Here is a 16,408-nt window from a genome sequence, read left to right on the forward strand (position 1 = left end):
TGCAAGCTGTCTTTTTGGCCAGCTGTCAAAGTAATTGTCAGGGGCAGGTCTGTGTTACCCTCTCCAGAGTGCTGGGGACATGAACCCCTTTATCTTTTCCCTTAATCTCAACAGTGAACCCCTTTATCTTTTCCCTTAATCTCAGCAGCGATTTCTATAAAACGGCGTAGGAACAAACATCTTTGAGACCTTTGCTTTTCTGATAAATTTGTTTGAGATGAACCAGCAGGTAAGAGGGGACACAGAATGATTGTATAAGCTCCCGTTTCCTGGAAAAACCGCTAAAAGTAGTGCTGGGTGTTACTAGCGTGACAAACTAGGACATGGATATGAAAGCTTAGCTTTAGGCTCTGATCTGAACCGTCCTGCTGGGGCAGGCTTTGGATTATGCCAAAGAACTTGAAGCACTGCAGCTTCCACTGCAGGCTTCGTGCATTGCTCTCTGCCTTTGCGAGCCATCACCCTTATGTACACATGCAAATCACTCTGTTCCTGATCTTCAGCAGTTTCCTACAGCTTAGCTGCTTGCCTTCCCTCAGGATCACAGAGATTTCCCTGTGTGTGTATAGGGGGGTTATGGAGAGTGAATCTTCCATTACTGTACCTTGGAGCCTGCATCTCCTGGCTCCCACACTGAATTTTGGTTTTCCTGCCTAAACTATATGATGACAACTTTAAAAACACTTATAGTACTAATGCAATCATTCACCTCACAGATTATTTAAAATTAAATCTCATAGCATACTTAAATTACAGGATTTTGCCTTACGAATCTCTGTATAAATTTCATCAGTAGTTGACTGTACTCTATTTCTCTTATTTTTCCATAGCACCTCAGTGCACTGCTCAGTGCCCTACAATTTACAAAGAAAATTACCTAAACCAACAGAAAGTTCTTGGCTTTTATTGTAAACAAATCTGTAAAAATAACTGGTGAATCACCACAGAGATTTTGTCCAATGTGATGAATTAGTTGTACTGTATTTAGACAAATCAGTGCATGCTAGCACATACTTTCTCTCCAAAGCCTGTAGCCCGCAGGCATTTATAATCTTGAGCTCCCTAAAAGAGCCAAACAATTTCAAAGTTTATTTTGTTGTTCCTGAAGGCTCTTATCCTGTTCTGGCAGAGACACGAACCAAAAAATCAACAATAGGGGTGCAGCTGGTGGAAATGTCTCTAGAAACTCGTGTTGCTCATCCTGTCAATTTTGTGTATGAGTCTTGAAAGTGTAAATAAATAAAACCAAAAGTAGGGCTGTACTGTAACCACAATTTACCGCATCTCTAGCACAGACTAACATTGAATCCACAGAGTGTGTCATCTAGCATATTCTTTTGGCAAGGCAGGGACAATTTTCTGTGGTTAGCATGCAACGAAAGCCAAGGCTATCTGCTGATCCCTCCCGTGTGTATGTCCCTGTTGCAGCAGTGGGCAGCCGAATTACCTACCGGTCATCTGGGCTTCAGGCATAGTGTGACCAAACCCAAAAGAGCACAGAGTGGCTTGCAGGAGCAGTCAGCATCCTTCCACAAGGACAAGCCAACTTGTTTTCTTTCCTGAGCATGAAGGTAATTTTGCCAGGTGAACCTCAACATCGTTCTGAGACAGTCTTGCTCAAAGCTTTCCAAGAGTGTTGTCCCTTGATGTGAGGCAATGGCTGTAATCACTGAGAAGGCCAGCTTGTGCCATGCTTTTCAAAGATGATCTTTGGGTGATCTTCAAAGGTCCCTTCCAAACCAAAGCACTTTACGATACATGGTGTCTCAGTGCAGGTTTCTGACCAGTGTCTCACAACTTCTTCATTGCTGTTCAGCAGCAGCCTCATGCAGGCAGTGGACACTGGCAGAGATGTGACTCATCTCTTTTGTTTGTTGCTTCTTTAACTAATGGCTTCCCGGGGACTTCCTACCCATTTTGAGGGAAGTTCAGGCCCTGCTAAGTCAAGACAGTCAGGGACTTTAATGTGGGCAGGTCTTCATGACCTTCAGGTTTTGAGATGTTTAACCTTTGTCGTGAGCATTTTTATTCTGAGAATGAACCTTTCCTGTCTGGATGGAAGCACTGAATTATGATGCCTGCCTGTCTGATTTAACTATTCTGAGTATGTTCGTTTTCTTAATGCTGATCCACCTGGTCGTCTTTGTCCAGTCCTTACTTGTGGAGCAAATACTCATCATAGCACCCAGACTAGAATTTAAGAAATGGAGAGAAAATGTAACAAAAGTTTGATTTTTGTTGCCATATTCATGATTTAGCCTTGCAGTTCATTACATGCACACACACAGAGCAAAACTCCTTGCAAGTGTCCCTGTCTTATCTTGGATGAAAAGCAGTGTGTAATAGGGACCTTGGCTACCTTTTTCATTTTCTTCCCTTCGTCAGTCCCTCTTCTCAGGAACAAGTAGTTATATACGAAGAATGTTGGTAGACAATTAAACAAAACATCTTTGATGTTTCTTTTCTGAGATCCAGTAAACAAGATTGATGGATGGATTGCTGTGCATACAGCACTTGGAATTTGCACTTGGTTTTTTTTGCGTTCTTCTTGCTAGATACCAAACCCTGACTGAGCCTGACCATTGCAGTATCTGTAAAAATTGGATAGTAGTGTGCAAATCCATTCCTCCCTTACTGAAAAAGTATCTTCCTCTTCTTAGAATAGTCCTTCTACAGTAGTGAGGGAGAAAATGAGTGAGGGAGGAAAAGAAAGATGAAGCTGCATTGGTTGGGTGGTTTTCTTTGTGCTTTTCAACTCTTTACAACTCCTGAGGTTTTTAGATCCTTCTAGAGGTGTTTCTTTTCCTCCACAAGGACATAAATACCATACAAATAAGGTCCTATCTCAGCCAGTAAGGGAAGTTCACGTGGAACAAAGGCTAGCTTCATGCCAGTATACAAATCAGTGAGCCAGGGCCATCATCTGCTCTGCTCCTCTGTGTCTTTTGACCAGGATGGTAAAGTTGGTTGATATAATTGCTGCCTGTCATCACCTATGATAATGTAGAGAGGCCATTAATTGTCTGGATGTAAACAGGCAACTAAAGTCATCAGTGCTACCCAAAACTACAGCACAGAACAACGCTGTAACAGAAGCGCAGCAGTGGCCAAAGAGGTTTTACATGGTTCCTAGAAAAGCAAAGGCATGGATTGCAGTGGATTTCTGTTTGATTACATGTCAGAGGCAGCAGTAGGCTAGAAAAGTGGGAAGAGGCAACACCAGGAGGGCTGCAAGCACAGCCGCAGAAGCAGGAGCAGTTGCTGAAGAAAAAGGAGAGAGAGACTTTTGGGTAGAAAATGAGGAGAGATTTGGAGCTGTGAGGAAATAAGTTGCATAAGCTTTTTCACTCCCCTCTGTGTTTTGGGAAATGAAGCTTTGCACATTCTCTGTTAATAAACAATAGTGCTTTAGAGATAACACTCCTGGCTCCACCACACGCTGTTTCTTCTAAGGAGAAATAGCTCACAATGCAGCATTGCTAACCGTGAAGATCAGAAAGGGGAATGCTACTTTGCCTTTTTGAAGAAGTAAGCTCTCATTGAATGAAAGCATTACAGAGTATTTCTGTTTCTTAATACCTGAAACATGTTAAAATTTGCTCCTTCCAAAATGTCTAAAAGAAATGAATGTTATTCTAAAAAGCTACCACCAGTGTCTGGCATTGCATCCTTGTCTGTCTCCATCTGTCCTGTCTCCCTTGTCCCTGAACTCTTTCTAAAATGAGCCTTGCAGTTCTGGGATTGTCTTCACTGTGGATCTTTCATAATGCCATCAGGATTGCCAAGATTCAACCCTTACAGCAGGATTCTTCAACTTGTGTGCATGGTAAGCTGTGTAGCTTTATAATTCCTGGAGCACTTCCATGCAGCCAGAACAAAACCAGAAAGGAAAATAAATCTCTGATTTAGGCATGAGAAAAAGTGTCGTGTGGTATGGGTGAACGTATCCAACCCCTCTGACAAATTCTGCAGTGATGGTCAGCAGTCTGCAGCATCCAGCAGTCCAGTTCAGGCAGCTTGACTTGACTTGCTGAAATCCATACAGAATTGTTTCAGAGACAAATTAAGAAGTTGTAACATTCCTTGAGGTTTCCTGGAACCTTTCAGATGTGCTCAGAGGCACAATGAAATCTAGTCTGACTTCCACCATAACTAAGGAAGGCTGTAGTGAAACCAGTGATGTTAATGGAAAAAAAAAGAAGACTGGAGCTCTAAAACCCTAATGAATGCAGAGCAAAGCACTCTGAATTACCACCACAAAGGTAACAGCTCCACGAAGGCTACCCTTTAGCCAGAAATAGCGGTACAGTTTGTACATTCTGGCTTGACATTGCTGGGACAGTTCATTTTTACTATTTCTTGTATTTTTAGCCCTTTACATGTGTGTCTGGCTTCCAGCTGGCCGTACACATAGCTTCTTCTCTAAGGGAGAATGGCTAAATCCATGTAAAATGGCAAGTTCCTTGGCACAGGTGAGTTTTCAGGGCTGGAAAACTAGGATGTTTGTGCACCTCACACAGTGCCCATGTTATGTGACTTGATTGAAACCACTTACCTTTTTAGGATTTTATTTTAATTGAATCATTTTTACTGAATCTCAGATGGATTCAAGTGAAACAGCCTTGCTGACTTTTCATTTCTCTGAAGCATTTTATCAAACATAATCCCAAGAGAGATGGAGAAGATACGGTGGTAAAGGCAGAATCTGTTTGGTTTGCATTCTTTCTTCAGAATGCTTAGCCTGCATCTTTTCCTCAGTAAAAGAAAATCAAGTTAATTGATTTTCTTTCCACTTGAATGTTTCTTATTTACTAGTGGTCCACATGGACCAGCCTGTCTCTCTCAGTATTTAGAGCTCTACCTGCTGTCCTTCGAGGCACAGATAAGCTTTTGCTCCTGTTACCTCTCCTATAAACTATGTACCCATGAGAGAAACCTGGCTGCTACTCTTCCTTATTCAGTCATCAGCAAACCTTTTGCTGAGTTCAGCTTGCACAGCTTGTTTATTCCTTCTGCCTGGCTTGCAGGAGGGATTTTTGGAAAGATTAACCCTCAGCCAATTTCATACATCTTACTGCAGTGGATAAGTTGGCCAGCTCATCTCTGTGGGTAACCATTGCTGTCAGGTGGGCGAGCATGACTCTTTTGGGACTCACTCAGAATGAGGACTTACCTATGACCCCTGGACACAAGAAGTCACTTTTTGACTAAAATCTGACATGTGCCTCTGCCATCCTCTTAAAAACACGGTGAGCTCGCTGAGCTGGCTGTCAGAGTTGTTATTTCATAGTGCCTGCATCTTCCAGCTCACCACTACCAGAGTCACCTTCTGAATGCCTGAACACCAAGTGGAGGCCAGAGAGCCTGGAGCAGCTTCAGGAATGTGCTCCAGCTGGGTGCCTAGAGGCACTGGAAACTTTTGTGTTTTGTTGAAACCGGGCCTTTGGCTCTCTGGTTCAGTGATGAAGGAATATATGAGGCTGTGCCCAGTTCCCCATGCGGTTGTGTCAGTGAGAGACGTCACGTTCCCCTGATGGATGCCCCTTTCTGCTCCTAGAAGCTTCCCTTCCAAAGCTGGTAGTGCCATTAGTGTGTTAATTGTTAGTCTAAATTAACCCATCCAATTTTGCCCGGAGTAAAACAAGGAGTAGTTTTTCTTCTGAACTGCTCCATGCATGTGACTGCAGAGAAAAGCAGCTAGGACTGAGAACCTGGTCCATGTCGCGGCCTAAATGCAGAGTCAAAATATGTCATAGCCATTTTGTTTCCAGAAAAGGGTCCATGAAAGCCAGCATGCTCAATGGAGGGTCCTGCTTAACATCAAATAAACATAATATTAAGAAAGGGAATGGAAATTCTGAGAGGGGTGCCTCTCCATGCTTGGTTCTCAGCCACCAATTCGGCTGTCGAAGCCAGGCCAGTCCTTCCTCAGGCAAAACATGCCATGGTGATAGCAGACAGGGCCCTTCTCCTGAGCAACACAGAGCAGTCTTCAGGCTTTAGAAGACCCAGACTCTCTTCTCCTTGGTCCAGCAGGACTGGAAACCGTCCCACTGTCCTCCCAAGGAAACAGAGTCAGGGGCTCTTCTGAGGCAGTGGGCATTTGCCCTCTCTACTTTGTGTGAAACTGCCACTGTTAACCTGGTGGTGGGCAAACAGTTGGATTTCAGCTTCTACTGTGCGCGGTGAGTGTCTTCCTGAGGTTGAATAGCTGGTGGACTCATGGCAGTACTGAAGCAATCTGAATGTGTGAGGCACACAGCTAGACAACTAAGTAAGAAATGTCTTTGTTATGTATGGAAAATGCTTATTGAAATCATACCATTCTTTTTACAAGCATGTCATAACTTGAAGTATCTGCAATTATGTTACTAATTTGTGCTTTCAAGTCTTGGTTAATAACTCCTCAAAACGTGGATGGCAGCAATACAGCACCCCTTGTTTATGAAGATTAACATCTGTGAATAATGCCTTTGAGATAGGCCATGCGTATGTGATTAGCTCATTGGTTACTGGGCACAGATTTAACTGTTTATTTTATGCTGAATAAATGAACCATTACTTTCCTTTTTTGCATTTCTGATCTTTCTCTGTGATTGTGACTTGATCAGTGTTGAAGTCAGCACTTTTATTTTTCTTCTTTTCAAAGAAAAAGGCTTTTTCATTAGGATTCCCACAATTGACCGTGGGAAGATATCTGCCCTCCTGGAAGAGTCGTATGGGAGAAGTCCATGCCAGAGAGAGTAGCCCAATGATGTTTGTTTATTCATCACTCACAGCGACTTACAATGGAAGTTGTTTTCAATCGTCTTCTCTAAAAATAAGACTTTTACTAGCTCACATTTCACTTTAGAACCCCAAACTGTGACCTGATCTGAACTTACAGGGGCTGAACAATAGTAGGGACGTGTAAGCAGCAAAAACGCATTTCTCCATTGTTCCAGCTGCTTTCCAACGCAATGCTAATCACCAGCACAACTCCTGCTTTTGTGAGCAGATAACAAGGCAAGTAAAATCTGTGCCTCGGCCTGCCAAGAGGAGTCATCAAGTTAAAGCCCCTGATTTGTGCTGATGAGCAACATAAGCAATTTACCCTGAGACACATATGGAGGAGGCTGCTGCTTTGGGGTTAGCACTGCTAAAACGGAGCATCAAAAAATCTCAAAGTATCTGAGCAGAGATCAGTTAATGTGAATAATACTATCTTGGGTATTGGAAGAATCCCTGGTAAGGATACTATTTTTGGTAATAACAGCAAAGAGGAGAAAAGTAAGCCACAAGTCTAAAGCATGTTCCAAGAATGCTGTCTTCTAGTTGTGAATTTTGTTAAAAAGAAGGCATTTTCATTTAAACAATGATGACCTTTTTGTTGAGAAATGTTTAGTCTTAGTGCAATCAAGTATGCTATTGCCAGTGCTGATACTTCGTACTGAGGCTTCATCCAAAGATTTATTTTTCTGTTTCATTTCTCATAATTTTGGGTGTTTTTCAATAGGTGAATGCAAGTATCAAAAATTGGGGTGAGATATTCAGGAAAAATATGGTGTTGCAAGGGTAAGTTTGATGTGGTCAGAATGTTCACATTACATGGGTTCACAGTGACAACTGATTTTGCCGTGACAATGGAGGTATGGATTGTGTTACCGAGTGAAGTCATATATAAGTACCAAGCCTGTGTTATAGACAGTCACTGTCTCCACTTCTTAAATATGAGCCCTTTTTAAGGTATCTGCAGACGTAGCCCCAAGGCCACAGCTACTTATCAAGCTCAGGCTAGATTAACACGGCAAGCCAACCTTTCCTTGACATGTTTACAGTCCCTTGAGACAAAGATCAAAAAGGGATACAGTTGCTAGGAGCAAAACAGATTTCTCTGAGATCATCTGGCATAGTTTGGCAAAGGCTTGGTGAGAACGCCAGACCCAGAGGGTCTGTGCTTTAGACTGGCTCAGGCTGGATTTAACTTTAGTTCCTTACAGTATAGTTGTTAATACCAAAAGATGTCATTTGGACTCCCGATACAGTCTGTTGATACAGACTGTATTCTGGAGCAATTTCTGTATTTCTGGAACATGATTCAGCTCCATCCTGGATCCATCTCTCATATAGGCCAGGTGGTCAAACTCCAGAAGGGCTAACAAATTTTTGGAGCTCAGTTGACTAGAGAGGGGACCCAAAATGTCTAGCTCTGCAGTTGCTGATATTGGTAGCTGGGTGAGAAGGATGACACTTCAACTGTTTGAACTGCCAACAATAAGCTCCTCATGAAAGAATGTATAAGAAGGCTTGAGGTAAAATCATCGGGCTCCCTTATAGTTATCAGAACTGTTTTAACAAGAAAGCTCTTCTGAACTAAGGCAGAGTTTGCTCCCCAGAACATGACATTTCACAAGGGTGAAATGTGCAACACCAGTGGCTGTTGAGTAAAGTTACCATTAAGGGTTTTGAGCCTTGGGGTTCTGAAATGAGAATTAAACTTCGTACTGGCAATCTCTTGTCTCCTTTCCATGCAAGCGAATAGCCTGTTTTTGTGCTCTGTAGCTCATTTCCTTGAATTTTTGAGTTTCACCTGTTCTATTTTTTCTTGGAGTTTCTAATTTTATTACAAGTGTTTTTCTTTCTTTTTTTTTGTTTCTTCCCTAGGGGGTTGTTTATCACCATCCATGACAAAGGCCATATTGCAACAATGCTTAACTCTTGGCCTGAAGAAAATATTAAGGTATGTGGCGTGTCTTCTATGGGCTGGGAAATTCAAAGAAGTTGGGTGCAAAATGGATATTGAATGGAACCATTTGGAATTATTGCAGAATTGCCTATTTGAAAGGACAAGATAAAAAGTCTTCCCTGCCTCGAAGAGTTTCCAGGCTAGTGGTTGGACCTAAGAGAATCTGTCATGTGCATGTAGTCAAGAATATCTTTATTAAAGGTAGCAGGACCTTGGTCAAAAAAACAGCGTGCATGATAATAAATTCATACAGAATCAAGGCCTTAGTGAAGATTTAAGATAGAAGTGTTGAAGAATGCTGTGGCTAACTCACAACTTGTTAGATATACAAAGCTCTTTAAGATATTTCTGTAACTGACTTGCTTGTAGGATTCTTCCCAAACCCAATGAGTCATGCAGCATCCAGAACACTGCCAACTTTGCAAATAACGTTTGATATCCAGCAGCTGAAGAAATTACTGACACCCCACCTAACAAGTGATCTTGTGAAGTGTTTTTCTCTAGGGCTCAGGGCTGGGCAAGTCCCTGGCATAAAATGAAGTCAACACTTAAGACAGGTCATGCCAATCGCCTCCTTCCATCAGTTTGAAAGTACATGTGCTTGGGAATTTCCCTGGCTATTGACAGAGGTTCAGTCTCCTATCAGTAAGCTGTTTCTTCCAGGAAGAAAGTTTGGAAGCAGTGAAAATCTTGCAAGCATATTCCATTTCTAAGAAAAAGAAAGAAAGAAAGAAAGAAAGAAAGAAAGAATGAAAGGAAGGAAGGAAGGAAGGAAGGAAGGAAGGAAGAAAAGAAAGAAAGAAAGAAAGAAAGAAAGAAAGAAAGAAAGAAAGAAAGAAAGAAAGAAAGAAAGAAAGAAAGAAAGAAAGAAAAGAAAGAAAGAAATTTAACATGTTTCCAGAAAATATAATCCTATTTGTTGTCTTTGGAACCACAGAGAACAAATGCAAACTAGATATTTTGTCCTTGCTCTGTCCAAAAATCTCAGTATTTCCATTTGTTTCTGATCAGGATTGAGAGCACAACTCATTATGGCCAATAGGTATGTTTTTGCAGATGGGGAAACTGGCACACAAAGATTAGACTATTGTTGAAACATCGCTCTCTGGCACCCAAACCAGACTATAGGAAAGGCAGTAGTCCATGAAGGAGATTCAGACTATCTACTTTCTGAATTTGCCAGACTACAAAGGTAGCTAATTACATCACTATCTGTGTTTTGGACCACAGGGTTCCCTGTGTGTTTGTACGGAGAATACTCCATGCCTGAACTAGCAGGCATTTAAACACTCGAGATTTTCAGATAAGTAGGGAGGTACCTGAACTGCACCTAAGACCCCGGAGGAACACGATTTTTAAACAGGCTCAGACCATGTGGAACACTAGCAGCAAGTGCCATTAAAGACAGTGAAGAAACATCTGGAGATGCTGCCTCACTTTTTCCTTCGTGGTTCTTTAGAGCTTCATGGCAATAGCATTTACTGTGGCAATGGGAAATCTAAGTTATATATCTGAGTCTTCTGCCTGGAAGTGCTGGAATAGTTCTCTGTTGAGCTTAGCAAAGCCTCGGCCAAGCTCTGATGTGCCCCACCCCTACCCCTACTATTGTAGCTGGGCTGCTGTGAAAGAATCAAAGGGACAGAAGTGGAATGAACAAGAAGCCATTTCTGAGCATATTAATGTGGGAGAGTGTTTTTTTGTGTGTGTCTTCCAGGGTTGCTAATGAATCTGTCCATGAAGAAACATTGGATAAAATGTGGGCAGACCTTATCAGTGCCTCCCCTTGTTGGTTTTCCCTCTGGTTCATTAATCTTGTACTCTTTTCTGCACCATGGCCCAACTAGAGCAGGAGGAATGCAGGGAATCATACAGGATAGCATTGTGGTAGGATGCTCTCCTGGGAAATGGGTTCAAACCACCTCAAACTGAGGATAATCTATAAACGTCCTATTCCAAGACAAGTGTGCTGCCTTACAAGCCATTGGATTGACCTTCCTTCCTTCCTTCCTTCCTTCCTTCCCTCCCTCCTTCCTTCCTTCCTTCCTTCCTTCCTTCCTTCCTTCCTTCCTTCCTTCCTTCCTTCCTTCCTTCCTTCCTTCCTTCCTTCCTTCCTTTCCGTAGGGTGTTCCCCTGAAAAGCACACTCACCGTCTTGAGTCCCATACAGGATTACTGCTATACAAGGCTACTCACACTTATCTTTCTACATAGTGTTTTCTGTTGGCACACTCAAAGCAGAGTATAGGTTCATGCTGGGAAAGTTGTCCTCGTGCAATCAGTGCACAGAAGTGGGAATGCCAGCAGCGGCACCTTTTGGCATTGCCTCAGCAGCTTGGAGATCAGCGTAGTGCTCTGGATCACCCAGCCTATGGTCCAGAGCCATATCAGTTAACATCGACTGCCTGAAGACCTGGTGCCTAATCTCCACTTGTTAGTACTTCAGTGATCAATGAAGAGGGAGATGAGCATCTTCAAAGGGAAATGCTCCTTTTGCCCCTTCCCAAAGCAGAGGGATGAGATGCACCCTGGAGGCTTCCATCTCTCCCCATCAACTATGAAAGAAGCTTAAAAAACTAGTTAGATGATTGACTTGAATGCACACCTAAGTTTCAGCCAAAGATTTGGCTGCAGTAATCAGGAAAATTTTTAGCACAGCTGGAAGTAGAAAGCAAGTTCCTAAGTGGTAAACCAGTGGTTCAGTTACTGGGGTCTGTCCTGCCCAGGCAGAGATTAATTTTTTTTTTGTTTTGAGTTTGTTGAGTTTTGATCACAAGAGCAATCAAAAACATTATTTTAATGTGCTTGTGCATCAGGTATCCACCGAAGCTTTGCTTTTTTTTTTCTGTTTTTTTTCTGTTTTTTAAATCCAAAGAACCACAAACAAATGTGAATCCAGTTTCCCCTCTCTGACACAGGCAGCAACGCAAATGTTGCTCCTGTATTTTTCAGTGTTACCTTGGAGATCTTTGGGACCAATAGAGAATATAAGTGCTATGGAGAAGTTTTTAGGCTTGCCTGAAAACGCTTATTTATTTGGATGAAAGGGAATCTGTGCTCCAGAGAAATATTTTGGTTCACTATAACTTAATATAAAAAAATAGTACAAAAAATCTGCATAGTTAGAATTTTGACTCCTTTTCATGTAATTTGCATCAGTTTCTGGATAAACCTGTAGCAGTGCCTGTGCTTGCTGCTTTTGCTATTCCCAGTACTGCTTTCCAGTCCCAATTGCACCCAGGGTGTGGTAAGGAACTGAGCGCACACCCAAAAACAGATGGAGTACACCCAAAAAGAGACTTTCCCATCACTGACTAACACTTGACTCAGAAAGAAAAACAAATAGGAAAACATCCCCAAATGGAGTAATTATGTGTATCACTGTCATGACTGTGAATTCCCTGTGGCAGGGATTGTTCAGCCTCTGGCCTGATAGGTGTATATAGTCGTTCTAGTTTTAATAGTCTTTACATTGAATTTTCATTTACCTTCAGGAATTCTCGCTCCTAGTGACAAGGGACTGGCAACAAGACAACAACAAATATTCAGCGTGTAGGAGGAACATTTCAAAATAACCCTTATTACATATTGGTTGTCGCTATTACTACGTACACTACAGCCCTGGAATGCATCGTGCACATTACCACCCTGAAACTACCGGAGTGGTTTTTTTGCTAAAGGGCAAAATAAATGTAAAAAGCAGAATAGATGTGTGTCCTGTGTATTTATAGTTTATCCTCAGGCTTACTCGTTAACTATGTAATGTAATGTAATTCTCTTCTCCTGTTACAAACAGCGGTTTAGGTTGAGGGAGAAAATAGCCTAGGGAGGTGTGTATAGTTTATGTTGAATAAAAGCATCCGATTGTTCATTGTAAATCCACAGTGCAAAAGTTTAAGTCCTTCCATGGCTCCTCCCTTTAATCATCTGAAATATGCAGGGAAAGGAGGCTAAAATAAATCAATATGCTTCACCCTGAAACAGAAAAGTCCATAAGGAGATTTATTCCATTCCTAAACAAGGCAATGCTGTTCCATCCCAGCGCTGAACACATCTTTATTATCCCCACCCAAAAAGGAAGTACCTCTGTTGAGATAGCTGCTGATCCCCCATTCTCTTATTTCTTACTAAAGCACATGCATGTGTGTTCAGTTTAACATTAACATTGCTCATCAGCAAATAAAAAAAAAATCTCTGTATCGTCCTCTTTGAAACCCAAGCTAGACTGTGCACTAGAGTTGCCCACAGTCCATTTGATGTGAGTGCCCTGTTCTTTGAAGTGCTGGGACAGTGATGGAAGTGGAAGTTTGCTGGGCTCTTTGCAGCTTTTCTCCCACAGAGGGACTGGACTCCAGTATCTTCCTGCTCTTAGTGCATTTCAGAATTGCCCAAAGAAGTGCCTGACCCTAGGGACAAAACTGACAATTAGAGTAGTTAGCCTAAAATTTGTGAAGCTAAGTGAAATCTGCTTGGTCATTTGTCTGCTAAGGTCCCCGTGCTGTACAGGGTGGGTTGAACAGCTCAGCTTTGGGCTTCTAATTTGGACATCATTAAGCATGCTTTTTTTTTCCCTCTTGTCACAAAGAAATGATGCAGTAGTGAGAATAACAGAAGGCTATGGAACAAAGGAACACTTTTGTACAGGGCTCTTTTTCCAGAAAAAAAAAAAAAAAGGAGAGGCCATCAAGGCCAGATATGTTTTGCGCAGCTCCTGGTTGTACAGGTGAGGATGCAGAAAGAGCCATGCCGGGTGGGTTCTGCTACCCGTGGGTTGAAGTGTTGGCAAGCAGAGATGCTGCTCTGCCACACTGAGAGCAGCTACCCATCGGCCACGTTGTCTCCACCCCAAAATGACCAGCCCTGTGTCACTGACAGCCAATTTACGTGGTGTCATGTAGAAGGAGCAAATACCCACTGCACGATACAACTGCAAAATGGCATTGTCGTGAAGACAGTAGAGCTATTTTTGCTGATTAAGCCTTGGCAACACCATACACCACTCTCTTTTCATCCTCCTAGGCTATCGTGGTGACAGATGGAGAGAGGATTCTCGGTTTAGGAGATCTAGGAAGTTATGGCATGGGTATCCCTGTGGGAAAGCTTGCTTTGTACACAGCTTGTGGTGGAGTTCACCCACAACAGTGTCTCCCTGTCCTGCTGGATGTTGGCACAGACAATGAGGTAAGACTTACAGTTTTTCATAAATCTGATGGGGGAGAAGGAATCGAGATTAATACTTGACTGAGGCCAGTTCCCTAAATGTGGAGACAAAGCCAGAAACATCCAAGATGAGATGATGGCTAGACCAGCACTGCAGGGAAGTGACCAGGTTGCATTCCTGTTTGATACTTGAGAAACTTTTGCTCTTACGGGGAACTGCAATGAACGCTGAATAGCCTTATGGTCCCCTGGTGAGAAGAGTGTTGCCAGTTGGAGCTGAAGGATCAGCTCCACCTTTCAGTACGGCAATGTGAGTTAAAAGATTTCGGGCAGGAAGATCAAGATTTATTCTTCTTGTGGTAATTGTGAGAAAATAGACAGATACCCTTGTCTACATAGAGATGACTATATGCCAGAAAATAGAGAATCCCTGCTGGGTGGTTTGGGAATGATTAATTTCAGTGTTTTGTCAGATTGCACATTTTACTACACATGATAACCAGACAGGAGGACTCCATCTGTTTGCAGATTTTTGCCTTATGACTCTGGCTCAGAAAGGCTGAAGTGCAACATTTTAGCAATGCCAGAATGGACATCTGGGAGGATGTATTTTTTTTTAATGAATATCCTATAGTTATTTGTGATGGCCAGACTTTGTCCACTGATGTAAAATGTACTTGTGCCTCACTTGACCCCAAGTAAACCAAACACATGTTTCTGGAGAGAAATAAAAAATCTGGGGGGTAAAAGCTTTAAGCTTGTGTATGAAGAAAGATGTTAGCATGAGTGCCTGGTGTTTTCAGATAAACCTGTGCTTGCTGGAAAGCTAGATTTTATGTATGTCTTTAACTCCAGCCCCATGTGTCTTGCACTGGACATTGAATAGAAAGAAAGAAAAATCAGTAACCATAGATGACATCTAGGATGAGATTCCCAATTACCTTTGCAGTCCTTGGACCCAAATCTATTTTATCCCTCTGATACAGTGGCCTGCCATAGACTGGTGGAGTACAGGGTGTACCCATCTCAGCCTGATCCATAGTCTTTCCTGAAAAGTTGGATCTCAGAGTTTGGACCTTCTGAGGCTAAAGCAGGAATTCTCTTTTTGGAATTTCCAGTCAGTAGCGCATTGTACTTCAGCTTGACTCTTTAGAATCACAGAATGATAGAATCAATCAGGTTGGGAAAGACCTCTAAGATCTAGTCCAACCTTTAACCTAGTACCAACGTCCACCACTAAACCATGCTACTAAGCTCTAATCTACACCTTTCCTGAAGACTTCCAGGGATGGTGACTCAGCCACTTCCCTGGGCAGCCTGTTCCAATGCTGCACAACCCTTTCAGTAAAGAAATTTCTCCTAATATCCAAACCAAACCACCCCAGTGCAACTTCAGGCTATTTCCCCTCAGCTTATCACATGGTGTTTGGGAGAAGAGCCCAATCCCCACCTCTCTACAACCTCCTTTAAGGTAACTGTAAAGTACAGTAAGGTCTCCCCTGAGCCTCCTCTTCTCCAGGCTGAACAATCCCACCTCCCTCAGCCGCTCCTCGTAAGACTTGTTCTCCAGACCCCTCACCAGCTTTGTTGCCCTTCTTCGGACACACTCCAGCGTCTCAATGTCCTTCTTGTAGTGGGGGACACCAAGCTGAACACAGTGCTCAAGGTGTGGCTCACCAGAGCCACAGAAGGACAATCACCTCTCTGGTCCTCCTGGCCATGCTATTTCTGATACAAGCCAGGATGCTGCCGGCCTTCTTGCCCACCTGAGCACACCACTGCTTCGTACTCATCCAGCTATCGACCACTACCCCCAGGTCCCTTCCCGACAAGCAGCTTTCCAGCCACTCTTCCCCCAGCCTGTGGCGCTGCATGGGGTTGTTTTGCCCCAAGGGCAGGACCCAGCATTTTGCCTTCTCGAACCTCATACTGTCGGCCTCAACCCATCGGTCCAGCCTATCCAGATCCCTCTGCAGAGTTCTCCTACCGTTGAGCAGATGAACACCGGCGCCTAACTTGGCGTTGTCTGCAAACTTACTGAGAGTGATCTTTTCATCTCTTCCTCCTCCTCCATACTGGTCTACACCACCAAGTGCTGGCATGCTCTGAGCCTCCCAGCTGGAGCTCTCCTCCAGACGGACCTGGGTGTAAGTGCTTCCCCACCCATGGGAAGCTCCTGACCATACGTAACCATCTGTTTCTATTACAGCATCTGGGGAGGGACCACTAAAATCCAAAGGGGCACCAGCAATTTCTTAGACATCTCCAAAAGTCAACTAGTTTCAGAGAAAGGGACTCCCAGAATCAGTCTCTGGGGCTTGGGCACTTTCATTCTGCCCAAGGTTATGTGCAGCTTGTGACCAGGAACTTCTCTGTGGAAGCAGTTTTCACAGTTGGGATTGCAGTGTAGAAGTTGCTGTTTTCTAGCAATGTAAACAATGTATTTACTCACAATACAAGTAATTTGTTTATTCGTTTAATGACTTTCTCATGTGCATACACCCAGCCTAACCCAACCCTCAGCACA

General features: G+C 43.0%; 1 protein-coding gene across 3 annotated transcripts in view; it reads left to right on the plus strand.

Moving 5' to 3' along the window:
• ME3 (malic enzyme 3) overlaps positions 1-16,408 on the plus strand; it is a 142,325-nt gene that overhangs the window by 95,234 nt on the left and 30,683 nt on the right. For all 3 annotated transcript variants that reach the window (XM_083796472.1, XM_083796471.1, XM_083796473.1), the window contains exons 4-5: positions 8,644-8,719; positions 13,741-13,902. In XM_083796472.1, the coding sequence (XP_083652598.1) occupies positions 8,644-8,719; positions 13,741-13,902 (238 nt within the window). The remainder of the gene's footprint in view (positions 1-8,643; positions 8,720-13,740; positions 13,903-16,408) is intronic.

This window comes from Anser anser, assembly GCF_964211835.1.
Source record: "Anser anser genome assembly, chromosome: 1".
In the NCBI taxonomy this organism is placed as follows: Eukaryota; Metazoa; Chordata; class Aves; order Anseriformes; family Anatidae; genus Anser; species Anser anser.